The following is a 15,569-nucleotide window of genomic DNA, read 5'->3' as shown; positions in this document are numbered from 1 at the left end:
AGGAGAGGAGTGACAGATAAGCAATGTACTGACACACTGTATGACAATGGATTATTCTGCAAGAGTAACTTAGTCCTGGGGCTGGGTGATATGGACAAAATCAAATATCACAATTTTTTGGACTAAATACCTCGATATCGATATTGTGGGTGGTGTTTTCACAAAACATTTGCATAAGATTTTTGATAAATAATCATTAATGGCTAGATAATAATTAAGTGGGCAAAGGTAAATTATAGAACTAGGAAAGTCTGGTAAGTTCTGAAAATTACATCACTTTAATGTAATGCAGCCTTTAAAACCAGGAAAATACAACACTTATGTCATAGCACGATATGACATAAGTGTTGACATGACGACATCTAGTCTCATATTACGATGGATATATTGCCCAGCCCTACTTACTCATGTTTTGGCCCCGCAGGATAAATGGTATTTTCTGTTCTTCACTAAATTTAGCTTTTATGTAAGCAACGTGTGACTGGCATTTTAGGATCAATTAATAGACAGAATGAAGACTACCATTTTGTCAAGTTCATTTAGAGACTCTACATTAAGAGGAGAACCTGTGTGTCCCTTCTTCTGAGATGGCTCAAGGTTTAAGTCTCTGTGTATGAGCACAGAGACACAGCATAGCAGTCATAGCAAGAGCAAATGTTTTCCATTTTAATTATTTGACATCTCATTTTTCCTTCAATGTGGCTAGCAGGGTTTTCTCGCTTTGGTTCATTTACAAGTAATACTTCCCAATCAACAATGAGATTGACAGTCAAGTATGTCGAATTTGTTGAAGTTTTGTTGATGGGCAGATCCTCACATTTGAGAAAAAATGAGTGAAAATGGTCTATTTAGAGGTTTACGTTTTCAATTTTTTTCTCCCGGGGGAGGATGCCCCCGGACCTCCCTACCAAAAATCTGGGCTCCAAAAGTCCTCCAAATGCATGATTGAAGTTAAAAATAAATACCTGAGGTCGAGACTAAAACAAGAATACTTTATTCTGTGGAAGTCAACTCATCTTTTAGTGGAACAGTTTCCCTTGTATAAATGTTGACCATAACTGACATTTCTATCACAAGTCCAACTTCAATATGAGGCTGGCAAGACAAAGAGAGGTCACTGGGTATACATGCATGACACAGGCACTAGCATAACAGCCTCACTGTCAAGTGACTTCAGAATTATAAATACAAGATGTCCAGGTGTAAAACACTGGAACTTGGAGAGCCAGCATAGATAAAATCAAAATTAGTGCTGCTAAAATAGGACCCCTTCACAATATAACTTGTAACTGCGAGAGGAAAACCAGGCTCTTGATGAATCACAAATGTACACTGGGGCCCACGGCCTTTTCCACTTATACACATAAGGATTTCAAAAGTGGAAAAATCTCAAGCCTAGTCCAAACAATTGGCCATTTGCCTTCGCTAAGCCACTTGAATCCTTGTGACGGGTCACATAACGGCCTCTGGCAGATATGGAATTCAAATTTTTTAATATCAGCTAGGAAAAAGAGCATAAAAATAAAAAATATGGTAGTAAAATAAACAAAAGCTGTATAGTTGCCATGTAGGAGAAATATCCTTTAAGTTAAGGTTCTTTTTAACCTGCCAAATCAAAGTTTTCAATCACTGAAAGAAACCAGCATTAAAGAAAAAAATATAGCTTCCTTCCCCAGGTGGGATGTCCAACGTTGAATGGGAGACGTTTTTAAAGGTTCCAGGCCAAAAATAACAAAACACAAATCTATGAGCAAATTGTCAGATAGAGGATGTGAGGATCTAAAAGCAACACATCCTAGTCGTACTCTGAGCCTGAGTGAGATGCTGTCTTCTTCTTCTTCTTCCTCCCATGCTTCTTATGTTTCCTTTTCCTCTTCTTCTTGGACTTTTCCTACAAAATAGATTAAGACACTGAGGTAACAGGATTATATTGCATATATTTCAGTGTTGCAATAGTGTATTAAATCTTTCCACTATTGCGTTTAAGATGTTTGCTCATATTAGTTATTCAGAAGTTGTTCTTCATCTCAAGCACTACACGTAAATCTATTCATGTGCAGTGAATTGCTAAAAATTGAGAAAAAAAACCCAGAGGAACAAATCAAGATATATATTTTTAAATCCACCCAATGGATTTAAATCCACCCAACGGATTTAAAAATGCATCTTTTTTAAAAAAAATTTAAAACCATCATTTGAATTTCTTTTGCTCTTAGGTCTCTTTTTTAGACACCCCATTCTCCAGCAAGTCTAGCTGCATTGAACCAAACTCTAGACTCAATTTACTGGATCTTTAAAAATTGAGTAAGAGGCTTACTGTAATTCTTTCTTTCTCCTCACTACTTCTCTTTTTCTTCTTGGCTTCAACCTAGAACAAGCAAAAGTAGAAATGGGAAAATATGTCAGGAAAAGTTCTCTGGTTTCACAATGACAGTGGCCAATTGCACTAAACTGAAATGAGTGCAAGCTGATGCAGCCAACCTTTAGTTGAGTACCATTTAGTAAAATGGTAATATTCAATTGCGCAATCGTATGGTAGCCTGTCATTTTATAAACACAAAATCATATCAACGTGACTGAATATTTGCTGACATCAAGTACAGATCTGATTATTTGTTTTGATTACTGTGCAGCTATAGATAATTTGTTGGTCAGCTATGGATATACTACTCCTATGGACGCAAATTCATGTCAGTGTTGTCACAATATCTGGGCCATTACTAATTCCAGTATCAATGTTTTCATTACAAACTAATACCACATTAAAGAAAAGCAAAACAAATTGTAGTCAAGTGTTTCAACCCATAATCACTAACACTTGTAATGGACTGATTCCTGTATATACCTATAGAACTTCATGTACTTACACTCTCCTCTCCATCAGAGTCAGCAGATGAGTCTGAGGACTCTTTATGACTTCGCTCAGCCTTCCTCTTCCTTCGACGGCTCTTTTCTTCCTGAAGGACACAAGGTTTGCGGCAGCACATTAGGTACAAATGAATTTCAACTTAAGGTGCTTGACTCATTATCTAATATTTTTAGCTCACTTCATTAGCACCTGACCGATATGGGATTTTTGAGACCAATAGCGATTTTAGAGGGGAAAAAATTCCCTTATTACCAATTGGGCGGCCTCATCTCATCATCAGCTGCTTCTCCGGGGTCGGGTCGCGGTGGGAGCATGCTAAGTAGGGCACTCCCTCTCCCCAGCAACACCATTCAGCTCCTCTTGGGAGATCTCAAGGGGTTCCCAGGCCAGGAACCATAGGTGAGAGTTAGAACGAAGATTGACTGGTAAATTGAGAGATTTGCCTTCTGGCTCAGCTCCCCCTTCACCAAAACAGTCCGGTACAACGTCCGCATTGCTGCTGATGCTGCATCAATCCGCCTGTCAATCTCCTTCTCCATCCTACCCTCACTTGTGAACAAGACCCTGAGATACTTGAACTCCTTCACTTGAGGCAACAACTCATCCCCAACCTGGAGGGAGCAATCCACCATTTTCCAGAAGAGAACCATGGCCTCAGACTTAGAGGTGCTGACTCTCATCCTGGCCATTTCATACTCAGCTGCAAACCACCCCAGTGTGCGCAGGAGGTCGCGTTCTGATGAAGCCAAAAAAAAAAGAAATCATCTGCGAAGAGCAGAGATGCAATTCTCGGGTTCCCAAAATGGACACACTCCCCACCCTGGCTGCGCCTTGAGATCCTGTCCATGAATATCACAAACAGAATTGGAAACAAGGGACAACCTTGGCAGAGTCCGACACCCACCAAAAACGTGTTTGCCTTTGTGCCAAGAATGCAGACACAGCTCTCACCTTGGTTATAAAAGGACCAGATGGCTTGTAGCAACTGCCCCGGTACCCCCATACTCCCGCAGTACCCCCCCCCACCCCCACGGAGTGCCCTGTGGTACACGGTTGTAAGCCTTCTCCAAGTCCACAAAACATATGCAGACTGGCTGGTCAAACTCCCATGCCTCCCTCAGCACCTCCGCAAGAGTAAAGTGTTAGTCTGTTGTTTCACAGCCAGATGAAATCTACATCGTTCCTCCTGGATCCAATGTTCGACAATCAGTCGGAGCCTCCTTTCAAGCACCCTAGAGTATACTTTCTCAGGAAGGCTGAGCAGTATGATGCCCTGATAACTGGAACAAACCCTCCGGTCCCCTTTTTTAAATATGGGAACCACCACCCCAGTCTGCCACTCCACAGGTACTGTCCCTGACCTCCACGCGACACTGAAGAGGTGTGTCAGCCAAGACAGCCCAACAATGTCCAGAGCCTTCAGCATCTCAGGGCAAATCTTATCCATACCCAGCGCCTTGCCACTGAGGAGCTTCTTAACTACCTCAGAGACCTCTGCCAGGAATATGGGTGGGGATTCCCCCGAGTCGACAGACTCTACCTCCTCCACTGTGGACATGTTAGCTGGGTTCAGGAGCTCCTCAAAGTGTTCTTTCCACCACCCGACAACATCCCCAGTCCAGGTCAGCAGTTCCCCTCCCCGACTGAACACAGCCTGAGACAAGCCCTGCTTCCCCTTCCTGAGTCACTGGATGGTTTGCCAGAACTTCCTTGAGGCCAACCGAAAGTCCTCCTTCATAGCCTCGCCGAACTCCTCCCATGCCCGAGTTTTTGCATCAATGATCATCGAAGCCACAGCCCTTCTGGCCTCCCGGTACCTGTCTGCTGCTTCAGGGGACCCCTGGGCCAACCAAGCCCGAAAGGCCTCCTTCTTCAGCCTGACGGCTTCCCTCAACGCCAGTGTCCACCAGCAGGTTCTTAGGTTGCCACCTCGACAGGAACCAATGAACTTATGACCACAGCTCCTACCTGCTGCATCTGCAATAGAGGCTTTGAACATGGCCAACTCAGACTCCATGTCTTCAGCCTCCCTCAGGATACACAACAACTTTTTCCGAAGGTGGGAGTTGAAGACCTCACAGACAGGGGCCTCTGCCAGACATTCCCAGTTCACCCTCAGTACATGTTTGGGTTTGCCAGGTCTGTCTGGCAGCCTTCCCCATCATCTGATCCAACTCACTACCAGGTGGTGATCAGTTGACAGCTCTGCTCCTCTCTTCACCCGAGTGTCCAAAACATACGGCTGCAGATCTGATGATACAACCACAAAGTCTATTATCAATCTTCGGCCTAAGGTGTTCTGGTACCATGTACATTTATGAACTACCTTATGTTCGAACATGGTGTTTGTTATGGCCAATCCATGACTCTCACACAAGTCCAATAACAAGGCACCGCTCGGGTTCCGATCGGGGAGGCCATTCCTCCCAATCAAGCCCCTCCAGGTTTCTCTATCGTTGCCCACGTGAGCATTGAAGTCCCCCAGCAGAACTATTGAGTCCCCAGGCAGAACCCTATCCAGGACACCACCCAGAGAATCCAAGAAGGCTGGATACCCCAAACTACCATTCGGTGCATAAGCACACACAACAGCCAGAGCCTTCCCCCAGTGACTCAGTCATATAGAGGCGACCCTCCCCTGGTGCTCAACCGGGGACTTGCGAGTATCCCCACACCCGCCCGACGCCTGTCACCTAGGCCAGCTCCAGAAAAGTAAAGAGTCCAGCCCCTCTCCATGAATTTGGTACCAGAGCCTGTGCTATGTGTGGAGGTGAGCCCAACTATATCTAGTTAGTACCGCTCCACCTCCCGCACCAACTTAGGCTTCTTCCCTGCTAGAGAGGTGACATCCTATGTCCCAAGGACCAGTTTGCAATGCGGGAAGTCGGCACGTCCTGGTCCCTGCCTTTGCCTGCCACCCGGCCTGCATTGCACCCTATCCCAATGCTTATCCCCGTGGGTGGTCGGTCCACAGGGTTATTGGGCAGCTGATACAGTGAATTTTTGAGCGGGAATGAAAATAGACCCTTTCTAGGTGGATTGTGTACCAATATGACTATGCAAAAGTACTCAGAAGGACGCTTTCTTAAACTTTTTGTTAAAGAATATTTAACATTATTATTGTCAACCCATTCTAGAAATGAACACTGAGAAAATAAATAAATACAAATAAAATGGCTAAATAAACATTAGTACTGTATGTTCAGCATCAGTCAATTGCTGACCAATAAAAAGTAAAAATTAAATAGTTAGTAAATAAACATCAGCATTGTATGTTCAGTATGGGTCAATAACTGATCATTTAAACAAAGAATAAATAAAAGTAAAATAGATTAAAACATCAGGTTCAGTATCAGTCAATTGCTGACTATTTGTTATGTGTAGCTAGACAACTTTGTTTGGCTACCAAGCCATGTTACCATATTTCTTGGACTATACGTCACCGTTTTTTTACCCGTCTGGCTGGTCCTGCGACTCAGAATTCCAAAGCGACTTATACAATGTAATTTTGTCGGACGAATACGTTTCATTTGAACTAAGCCCACTAGATGGCACCATTTAAACTTGCGACTCAATTTAAAATACTGTACCACCATATAAATGTACTTTATACAATGAAGCGACTTATATGTTTTTTTCCTCGCAACATGTTTTCTGCTGAGTGCAACATATTCCGGTGCGACTTGTACTCTGGGAAATACGGGTTCAGCTCACGTTTATTTAAGTGTCTCCAATGCACCGACTAACTAGACACGCGAGTCGCAGATAAATTTGCCATTGCTTCATTTAGGCAGAATAAGTTTAACGCTATACGTAGTTTAAACACTCATTAATGTTAGCGGTCTTGCACTGACAAACATCGCATTTGCTAACTTTGTGGGTAACTTAATTTAGCAATGGACAGCATTATAAGCTGCTGTAAGCGATGTTGCCAGAGAACTTTTAAAAGTGATGAGAGAGAAATTATAAGACTGTTGTTTGTTTACGCACTACAACTGCCATACTGTTTCATACCTACATTCAAGTTTGTCAACAGCTTAGCATACACCACTTAACTACCAAACATTAAATGTAATTTTGATGTTTGACTGAAAGAACCGCTTTCACGTTACCACAGCAAAACCATGCATGGCTGACATGAATGTTGTCAGGCTTATTTAGGCTAAAAGTAAAAGTGATGGGGGATATTTATTACTATATATGTAATGTATTTCACGTGACAATTATCAGCTTACCATGAACACAGATGATCTCCGCTGTGGTCTACTCTGCTTGGGTCAGCTGATGTTTGACGTTCCTAACACGCGTGTTGCCACAGTGGGAGTGTATACTACGCAATAATACTCATAAGATGGTTGAAGGATCCATCTTCCGTCTCTACGTTTCTTTTTTAACCCATTATGACCTAAGGTGCTCTCTAAAAAAATATTCTAAAACATATGTTTATTGACAGAAACGGTTAATCACTCATCCAAGTGACCTCTTCAGTCTAAACTGACTGCAGGAATCACCACCCTTATAAACAATACAGTTGCATAACGACCAAAACCAACCATCAGCTTCATATGCAAATAGGCGTTACCATTAACTAGAGTTTCAAAGTCCACGTGTACTCATATATTCATAGAGGATTTGGGAATGTTTGCAATCACAGCTTTGTAAGATGACAACAGATGTACTCTTAGGCCCACTTCCTTGATAAGGAGGAACGGGCTAAGAGCGCTGACAAAAGAAACAAAAAAATGCATTCCATAATGCATTTTGCCTTCCCCAAATGTGTCTCAGCGAATCACGATGCATTTCATCGGTCACATGTCTTGAGAATGATGACATCACCTACATCACGCTCACATTACATCCGGCTCTAAAGGAAGAAGCAGGCAAACGTCACATCCGTTCGTAAAGGGACATACACGCAAATATTGCATCCAGTCTCAATGGGTTGTCATTTATCGGCCGTTATAAACGCCAATACGGATTTATCCGCAAGCTCATATTGGCCGACAATATCAGCAAGCCGATTTATTCGTCAGGCACTACACGTCATTACTTGCTGATTTTCATTAAGGCCAGGAAATGATGAGTAAATTAAATTACCTTGTCTTTGTCCCCTTCCTCCTTTATTCTTTTCTTCTTCTTGGGAGAAAAAACAAAAGCATTTAGACTCAAAACTGGTGCTTTCAAAGCTTTACATGAGGTCCACCTTAGAAAAAAATAATCATGCGGCAAGATTTGAATTTTGGATTGAAAAATTATTGCATAAGGCTAAATTATTTCCAACTGAACAGTACACATAATAACAATAATAATAATAAATTAAACTTATATACCGCTTTTCTAACACTCAAAGTCGCTTTACAATAAACATCGGTGAAACAATACAACAGATAAACATAGCACAAATATACAGGGGTCGATGGAAAGGGGGGACTTCAAGAGGGAGAAGCGGCAGCCACACACGACACCAGCAGTACTCTCCGACTTAAACAGATACAAAAGGGCAAGAAAAACAAAAAACAACAGCACATAGTAGAAGGAGAGTGGGCTGTGCTTGTGTTAGCAACCTGAACCAACCTTGCTCTCAGCGTCTGACTCTACAGCTGAACCATCTGATGCTTTTCTGGCTGAGGACTTCTTCCTTTTCCGCTTCTTTTTCAAACTCTTCTTTTCATCCTGTAATCAAGAGGACAAATGCAACCAAAAACAAACATGTTACTGTGTTGCTACATTAGAAACTATTTGATATCGTTCATATACTTTTTATATAACATATGAGTTGCAAATTCCTTGGACTGTTAATATCAGTTACTTGACATTCAATACCCGAATACAGAATTTTTATTTTGATACTTTGTAAATAAGTACTTTTGACCAACTTTTACAGACAACTGTTTATCAGAGATGTGATAACCTGTCAAAAAAATTATCCCCACCTCCCAAGCTTTCTTATCATTACCTCTGTAAAATGTAGTTAACGCGAGATATCTAACAAGATCACCTTTTTAAGCATATGTTAAGTGATGAAGTTAGGATTGCTTTCGCACACACAGTGGGGTCAAGTAACAGAGTTCTGCTTGGGGGGCTATAACAGCAGTAACTACCTCATTGGGGAGGGTGGATAGAGGTAGATTAGTACTGGGAAGGGGTTGAGTGTTTTCAAACAAAGCTGGTAGCTAACCCAGATAGAGCGATAAGGTTCCTTGAGTCAGGTGTATCTTTGATAGAACAGGACTAAAACAAAAAGGCAAACAGGAGAACCTATAAAAATGTATTCTACAGGGTTTATGTGGGTTGCGTGTCATGTGTAACTTTCAGCAGCACATTAATGCTTTGCCACTCACGAGCAAAGTTCAATGCAACTACACAAGATGTGACTTGCAGTCAAAGGAGCAACAACAGAAGGGTTTTCTCAGGCAATTTCTTTTAATTAACTGAAAAGAAAAGTATTTAATGGCTGTGCTTAAACTCTGAACATTTTACATGCACCTGAGTGACTCCCAGTGTAATGTGTATTGATTCCAGGAACAATACTTATTTAAGGGGATCTTACTGCAATGAAACAATATGGGTCAGAAGTGTTTTACACATCTGTCTGTGAAACAAAAGATATATCCGTTCATGATAAGCACCACACTATAGTGTCAGATCTTAAAGTTATTGTGTGAATTACCTCGTCTTCAGATTCTGAGGAAGAGCTGCTGGAGGAATCAGAACTCGATGAAGAGGAGGAAGATGAAGAATGCTTGACCAAACACAATGAAAGCAGAGCTCATTAGACTTGAGGTCATGCATAGACAATTGATACAATAATTTGTCAATTGGATCATATATCAAACTGATTCAGAGAACAGGGAGTTTATTTCAGTACAACTTCAGGCAGTTGACAGCTAAAATGCGGGAGAGCTTTCCTCACCCGATTGGATTTCTTCTTATCCTTCTTCTTCTTCTAAAAACAAACAAAGAACAAGTGAGAAATTGAGGCAAATTTACAAGTTCTTAAATCTTTGGGAAAATTGACTTCAAGTAGTAGAAGTGTTTAAGTGATATATTGTTTTAAGCACCAATGAAAATGATTTTTTAAAAAAACAGTAAAAATTACACAAAACTAAGCACAAAAAGGCTCATTTAGCTTAATCAGAAAGTTTCTCAGGTTGTTGTCATGAAAGGACCAGACCATACATGTCTGGCATTACCCCACCAAGCCCTCCAAGCTACTCCAAACAAAAACATGTCACATTGCTATTAACAGCAAGACCAGAGAAACATATCTAAATTAACCTGCAGATTCAGAGCTTTTAATACTGAGGCACAGGTCCTGCCACCAGCAAGATAGCAGCCTCATTCTGTGGAGATGGTAACTAAATTGCGAGTTAACACAATACAAAACAATATTATTTATTGGTGGAACCGGTTGGTAAAGACACTTGATTTGTATACAAAGCTACATTTGCAATGCTAAATAACAATACAGAAAAAAACCACCATACGCTGTCTATTTGTAAAAAAAAAAATTCATTTATACACTCTGGCTCCACAATGTTGCTACTACCTTATTCTTAACATTTTCGAATCTTGTTAGTCGGATGAAAAAAAAAATCAATCTCAAATAACACCATGAAAATAAACTGATCAAACAAAAAAATGGAGTGATTAAAATGATAAATCAATAGTCAAAATTATGATCGACTATCATTCGACAGATTAGTTGACTATTTATTTTGGCCCTAATTCATACAGTGTATGGTAAAGATGCAAATACATTGTAAAACAAATGAATTTCTAGGGGTTTTAAAATTTCTAATAGGAGACATACCTCTTTTTTCTCTTTCTTCTCCTCCTTCTCTTTTTCCTTATCAATTATCTTTTTGTCTTTATCCATTGCCTTTTTTTCCTTCTCCTTGTCACCTCCACCCAATAGCTTTTCTCTATTTTTTGCCAGCTCCTTTCTCCATCTCTGAAAAACAATTCAATTTTAGGGTAACCCTGTTAAGCTAGCTGTATGACTGATCAGTGGTTTTCAACTATTTTCTAAACAAAAAACCTAATCTACACATGCAAACAGCAAGTATTATATGACAGTAAAAGACAATATGAAGGAAAGGAAGGGGATAGTAATTGTATGGGTTGTAAGTTGTTATTATTCTATTGTCAGTTATTCTTATTGTGGAATCATACCTCATTCATTTTGTCCTCAAAATCAGCCAGGGCTTTGGAGCCCTTCCTCTTCTTTTCCAGTTGCTCTTTCACCTCTTCCCTGATGAGGAGAAACACAGTATATAAGTGCTTATAGAGTTGATAAGGTTGGGCTTACATCTGAATCCAATTCACAATTCTGAGACGAAACCTGACAGAATTAATCCAAAAACTCAGTTTTCTGACATTAAAACCCAATGTCAACTCAAATCCACAAAGTTCTTGTAAAGTAGCCATGATGCTCAGTATATTATGCATATCTGTAGGTAACATCCTGTCAGCTGATCCATTCACAGCCATAGGGGTGTCCCAAGTTTAAAGCAATTTAATAATATGTTCCACCAAACAGCCTTACATTCCCACTCATTGGGATAGTGCTCTATGCATGCTGCAAATGGGCTCTGTCTTGAATTTACTGGAAACAAGACATTTTGAGTATCTACAAGTCCAAAGGCTAAATCAACTGGGAGAAAATGGCAAGTGTAGTTTCAAAAATGAGTTACTGTATTCAAAATTAAATTCTTTCAACAGATTTGAAACAATCTCAAACAGCTGATAAAGTCATATCACACCACAAAGTCTTTTTTTTTAAAGAAGGAAGAAGAAAAAACTACTAAACAAAGCAAAAACAAACCGTGCTCATACTGCATAAAAGTTTCACATTTGACCGGCGGATATATGAAAACAAGAAAACTGTTGGCTAATTTTGAAGTACCTTTGTGAAGTACAGTTGTTATGCTATTATGTACAACTCACTTCTCATCATTGCTGTGGCAAACCAGGACATGGCAACGCTCCATAAAGCAGACCCAAGAAATAGTGTAGATTTATAATTACAATTTCATTTAGCAGACGCTTTTATTCAAAGTGACATAAAAGACTTGTATGTTAGGGTTGATACTCCCGTCTGTGCCCCTGACTGAGGCAATAAGAAGAAATAACTGGAGCTGGTCTCCGGGTGCTGCACGGTGGCTGCCCACTGCACCTAGCTACACAGCTAGGATGGGTTAAATGCAGAGAATGAATTTCGTTCTACATATGTACAATGACAAATAAAATGTATTCTATTCTATCTGAGAGGTAGTTGACTTGTATAACATAGTCTAAGTCACAGACTCTTACTAGAGACTCATCCCAACCGGGGGTTGAATCCCCGATCTGGGAAAGCTGGCATTCTTCCAGCTGTTGACTGAGCTATCCAGCTGCTGAGAGAGATCTTGAGCTCTGGCTTGCTACACTGTGACATGCCACAGGGGAGACAGGCTGACATTATGGTTAACAAAGACTTCACTGTGAAATTAAGTGCCAGTCTTTACACTTAAAAATTAAAGCTGTGAGAACACTGTTGAGTCTGCTAAACCTAAGTGCTATGCCTTCTTCACCTTACAAAGCCCAGGCACATGCAACAAGTAACCAATTGCATCACCATATTATACTTCAAGCACTTAAGAATTCAATCCCCAAAAAGTCATTGCAGATGTGTATCATTCATAGCATCTAAGGTACAGAAATGCAGGACACAGAAAATATTAACGAAAGAAAGATAACACGGAGAGAGGTTTCCTCATGCCAACATCACTTCGAGGTAGCGAACTTGAAGCAAGCACTTATGCTACTGGCAAACATGAAATAGTCTGGGTCGGTACTTGCCATGTTGGCCGCGGCCGACTCAGATAATCTTGAATGGTAGGTCCAGATGACTGGACGGGTCCTCTGGCTCTTGCGGCAGCTATCGGGTTGACATAAGCCTGTAAAACAGAAATGAAGACACATTCAGACAATAAGATGCATTTTCACGGAGTCCTCTGGAAAGGTTTGCTGAGTCGACAATATAATGGACCGTGAATAAACCTTACATATATCATCAGCCACAATAGATAGCTCAATCATCTTAAGTACACTGTGACGAGATTTACATTTGATAGTTTTTTTAACAGAGTTAATCGTCAATGACTTTCATAAATGTCTTCAGACTCAGATGATTTGCTACAACGAGCTGGATTTGTTTATTTACACCACTGCAAGCTCCAGCTAGCGCAGCTTTAATGAGCCCGCCATGTTTACTTTCATTCACAAACCCAACTTCCATTCACAAACCGCTAGGCCAGTTTTCACGGATTTTAACGTGAAAACGTTCCCTAATATGTTTGGACGGAGAAAATTGGGCGATATCTAAACCCGTTTGCTGTGAGTATATACAAGGCCTCAAATGCTAACGTTAGCTAGGCTACTAGTTGACGCTAGCATTAGCTCACTAATGGCCAAGTCACCGACAACTGCGGTATTGTGTAGCTATTTAGGCTAATATTAGCTTAGCTGCCGCAGTCTAGTGTTTAAGACGACAACGCTAACTGCTGCACCGCCTAACGATCTATTAAAATTCGCATATGCGTATCTGTGTGTAAATAATATAGTAAATAACTCACCACTCGATTATCTCTCTTCCCCATATTGAATTGTTTCGATAAACGGGGAAGATCTCGCAACAGAATTAGCTTGTAAACATTAGCGCCGCTGTGCTAGCGTCTGCGTACATGACGCACTGTGAGGATTCTTCTTCTGATTCTTCTTCTTCTGAATCTTCCTCTTCTGACTGTTCTTCTTCGTCTTTTTCAACAATGACGTTTAAACGGGTATTAGAAAACCACAAAGAAATTGACAAAGGGAACCACAACTTGGCAGTCATGAACAGAATCATAAACATAAAGAGAGATGTTGCTTTAAATAATAAGTTCTGAACGGCATGACTTAGAGAAATAACAAAAAAAGACAAAAATATAAAATGAGATAAATAAAGAAATATATATCAACTATCACTCGAGGGAAATTCAGTTTTATCTTAGTTATATAATTCGGCGGGGATTTTAAAAAAATCACATCTTTCATGCTTTTATTCCTTGTTTTAAAGATACCAAGTACAAATAATGACTGCGGGGATAGGCTCCAGCATCCCGCGACCCCAACTGGGATAAGCGGCTTGGATAATGGATGGATGGAAGTATAATTTAAATTCATTTAGGAAGATAACAAATTTGAGGGATGATTTCAAGAGTCGATTCTTATGGATACAATTCTTTGCTAGACATAGAACTACATTATAACAGAGTTCATCCTTTTAGTTTTGCAATATCATACCAAATGTTATATTGTTTCTAGAGACTGAAGCTGGAAATTCTGAAATTTTTTGTTTTATCCATTTGTGGATGTCAAGCCAGAATGTATGTATTACATTACATGAGAAAAATATATGGTATGTAGTTTCAATATCATTTTCAGATTTTCAATATCATTTTAAGAAAGCATGCATATAATGTCATTAATATTAAAACGTAGCCTAAGTAACTCTTTTGAAGGATAAATGTTCATAATTTTCAAGTGTCTTTCTTTTGTTTGGGGGGCTATAGGAAGTGTTAGATACATTGTTTGCGGGCTATAGGGAGTGTTGGATACAAGTGTTAGTCTATCAATTTAATTTTTATCAAATTTGTGTAGGATGTCTTTTTTCTTTTCTTTCTTTGTCTCTGGGGAATAATTTTTTAGTAAGACAGTTTCTTATCAAATTATTACTAAATTATTTTGTCCAGGATTAAAATCCCTTGAATTGACAGTGGGGCCAGTTGCAGTATAGGTTGGTGTGCCAATATATTTTTTGTTAGGAAGACATATTCTAGAGGAAGTGCTTTGTGTAAATCAATAAAGTCTGATTTTGAAGGGTTGAAATTATGTTTAGTGCAGAATTGTTCATAATCTAAGAAATTACCACCAGCATCCATTAAGTCAACTATAGACCATATATTTCTCCCATACCAATCTTCATTAAATGAAGATTTGTTTCAGTACAATGCATATCTATTATTCCAGAGTATGGTAATATGGGGTGAAAAGTTATGTATCTATAACATTTTCCAATATAACAGTATTTGTTTGTGGAACTCCAATAATGATACAGGTAGATTATACTGATGTCCGTCATTAGAACAAATTTGGAATACAGTACCAAAAGGAGTTGCTATGTTTGATCAAAGATTTTAGCCAGTTAATTTTTAAAGTTCCATTGAAGCAATCCAAATCAATAACTTTTGGCCACCATCCTTTATTTCTTTAACTATTTTTTTTCATATAATGTGGTTTGTTTCTCCAAATGAAAATTAGAGTAATTTGGTTAACATATTTTATCGATTTATTTGGAATGGCATTAGAGTAGATGGGATAAATACAGCTTGATAAACATTCCACCTTTGTTAGATAAATTTGACCAAGTATTGAAAGGTCTCTTTGGAGCCATGAATTTAACTTGGCTTTACTTCCTTTTATTTTATTTTCTACATTCAAAGATTGACTTTGTTTTTGGTCTTTTGTAAGGTAAGCTCCTAGGTATTTGATTTCTGACTTGATAGAACATTACAACTATCTTTTAGTGGTGTATCATGTATACTAAATAGTTCACATTTGTTTAAGTTTAATGTTAACGCTGAATCTTTGGAGAATTTCTTAATTTTTTCAGTAG

At 39.6% G+C, this 15,569-nt stretch overlaps 1 protein-coding gene across 3 annotated transcripts; it reads right to left on the bottom strand.

Annotated features, from left to right (window-relative positions):
• Positions 1–929: 929 nt before the first annotated feature.
• fam133b (family with sequence similarity 133 member B) lies at positions 930–13,641 on the bottom strand. 3 transcript variants are annotated; one of them, XM_056298442.1, is made up of 11 exons: positions 13,489–13,641; positions 12,713–12,810; positions 11,045–11,123; positions 10,683–10,823; positions 9,783–9,815; positions 9,540–9,611; positions 8,444–8,542; positions 7,967–8,005; positions 2,868–2,957; positions 2,318–2,368; positions 930–1,891 (listed from the first exon to the last, which is right to left on the bottom strand). In XM_056298442.1, exons 1-11 carry the CDS (start codon positions 13,510–13,512, stop codon positions 1,796–1,798), a joined length of 822 nt encoding a protein of 273 aa, XP_056154417.1. In that variant the 5' UTR covers positions 13,513–13,641; the 3' UTR covers positions 930–1,795. The 3 variants fall into 3 exon arrangements, with proteins under 3 accessions (XP_056154417.1, XP_056154418.1, XP_056154419.1); XM_056298443.1 differs by having other exon boundaries at positions 7,967–8,002; XM_056298444.1 differs by having other exon boundaries at positions 9,783–9,812.
• Positions 13,642–15,569: the final 1,928 nt, after the last annotated feature.

This window comes from Lampris incognitus, chromosome 18 (assembly GCF_029633865.1).
Source record: "Lampris incognitus isolate fLamInc1 chromosome 18, fLamInc1.hap2, whole genome shotgun sequence".
Classification (NCBI taxonomy): domain Eukaryota; kingdom Metazoa; phylum Chordata; class Actinopteri; order Lampriformes; family Lampridae; genus Lampris; species Lampris incognitus.
This window is presented reverse-complemented; position numbering and strand designations above follow the sequence as displayed.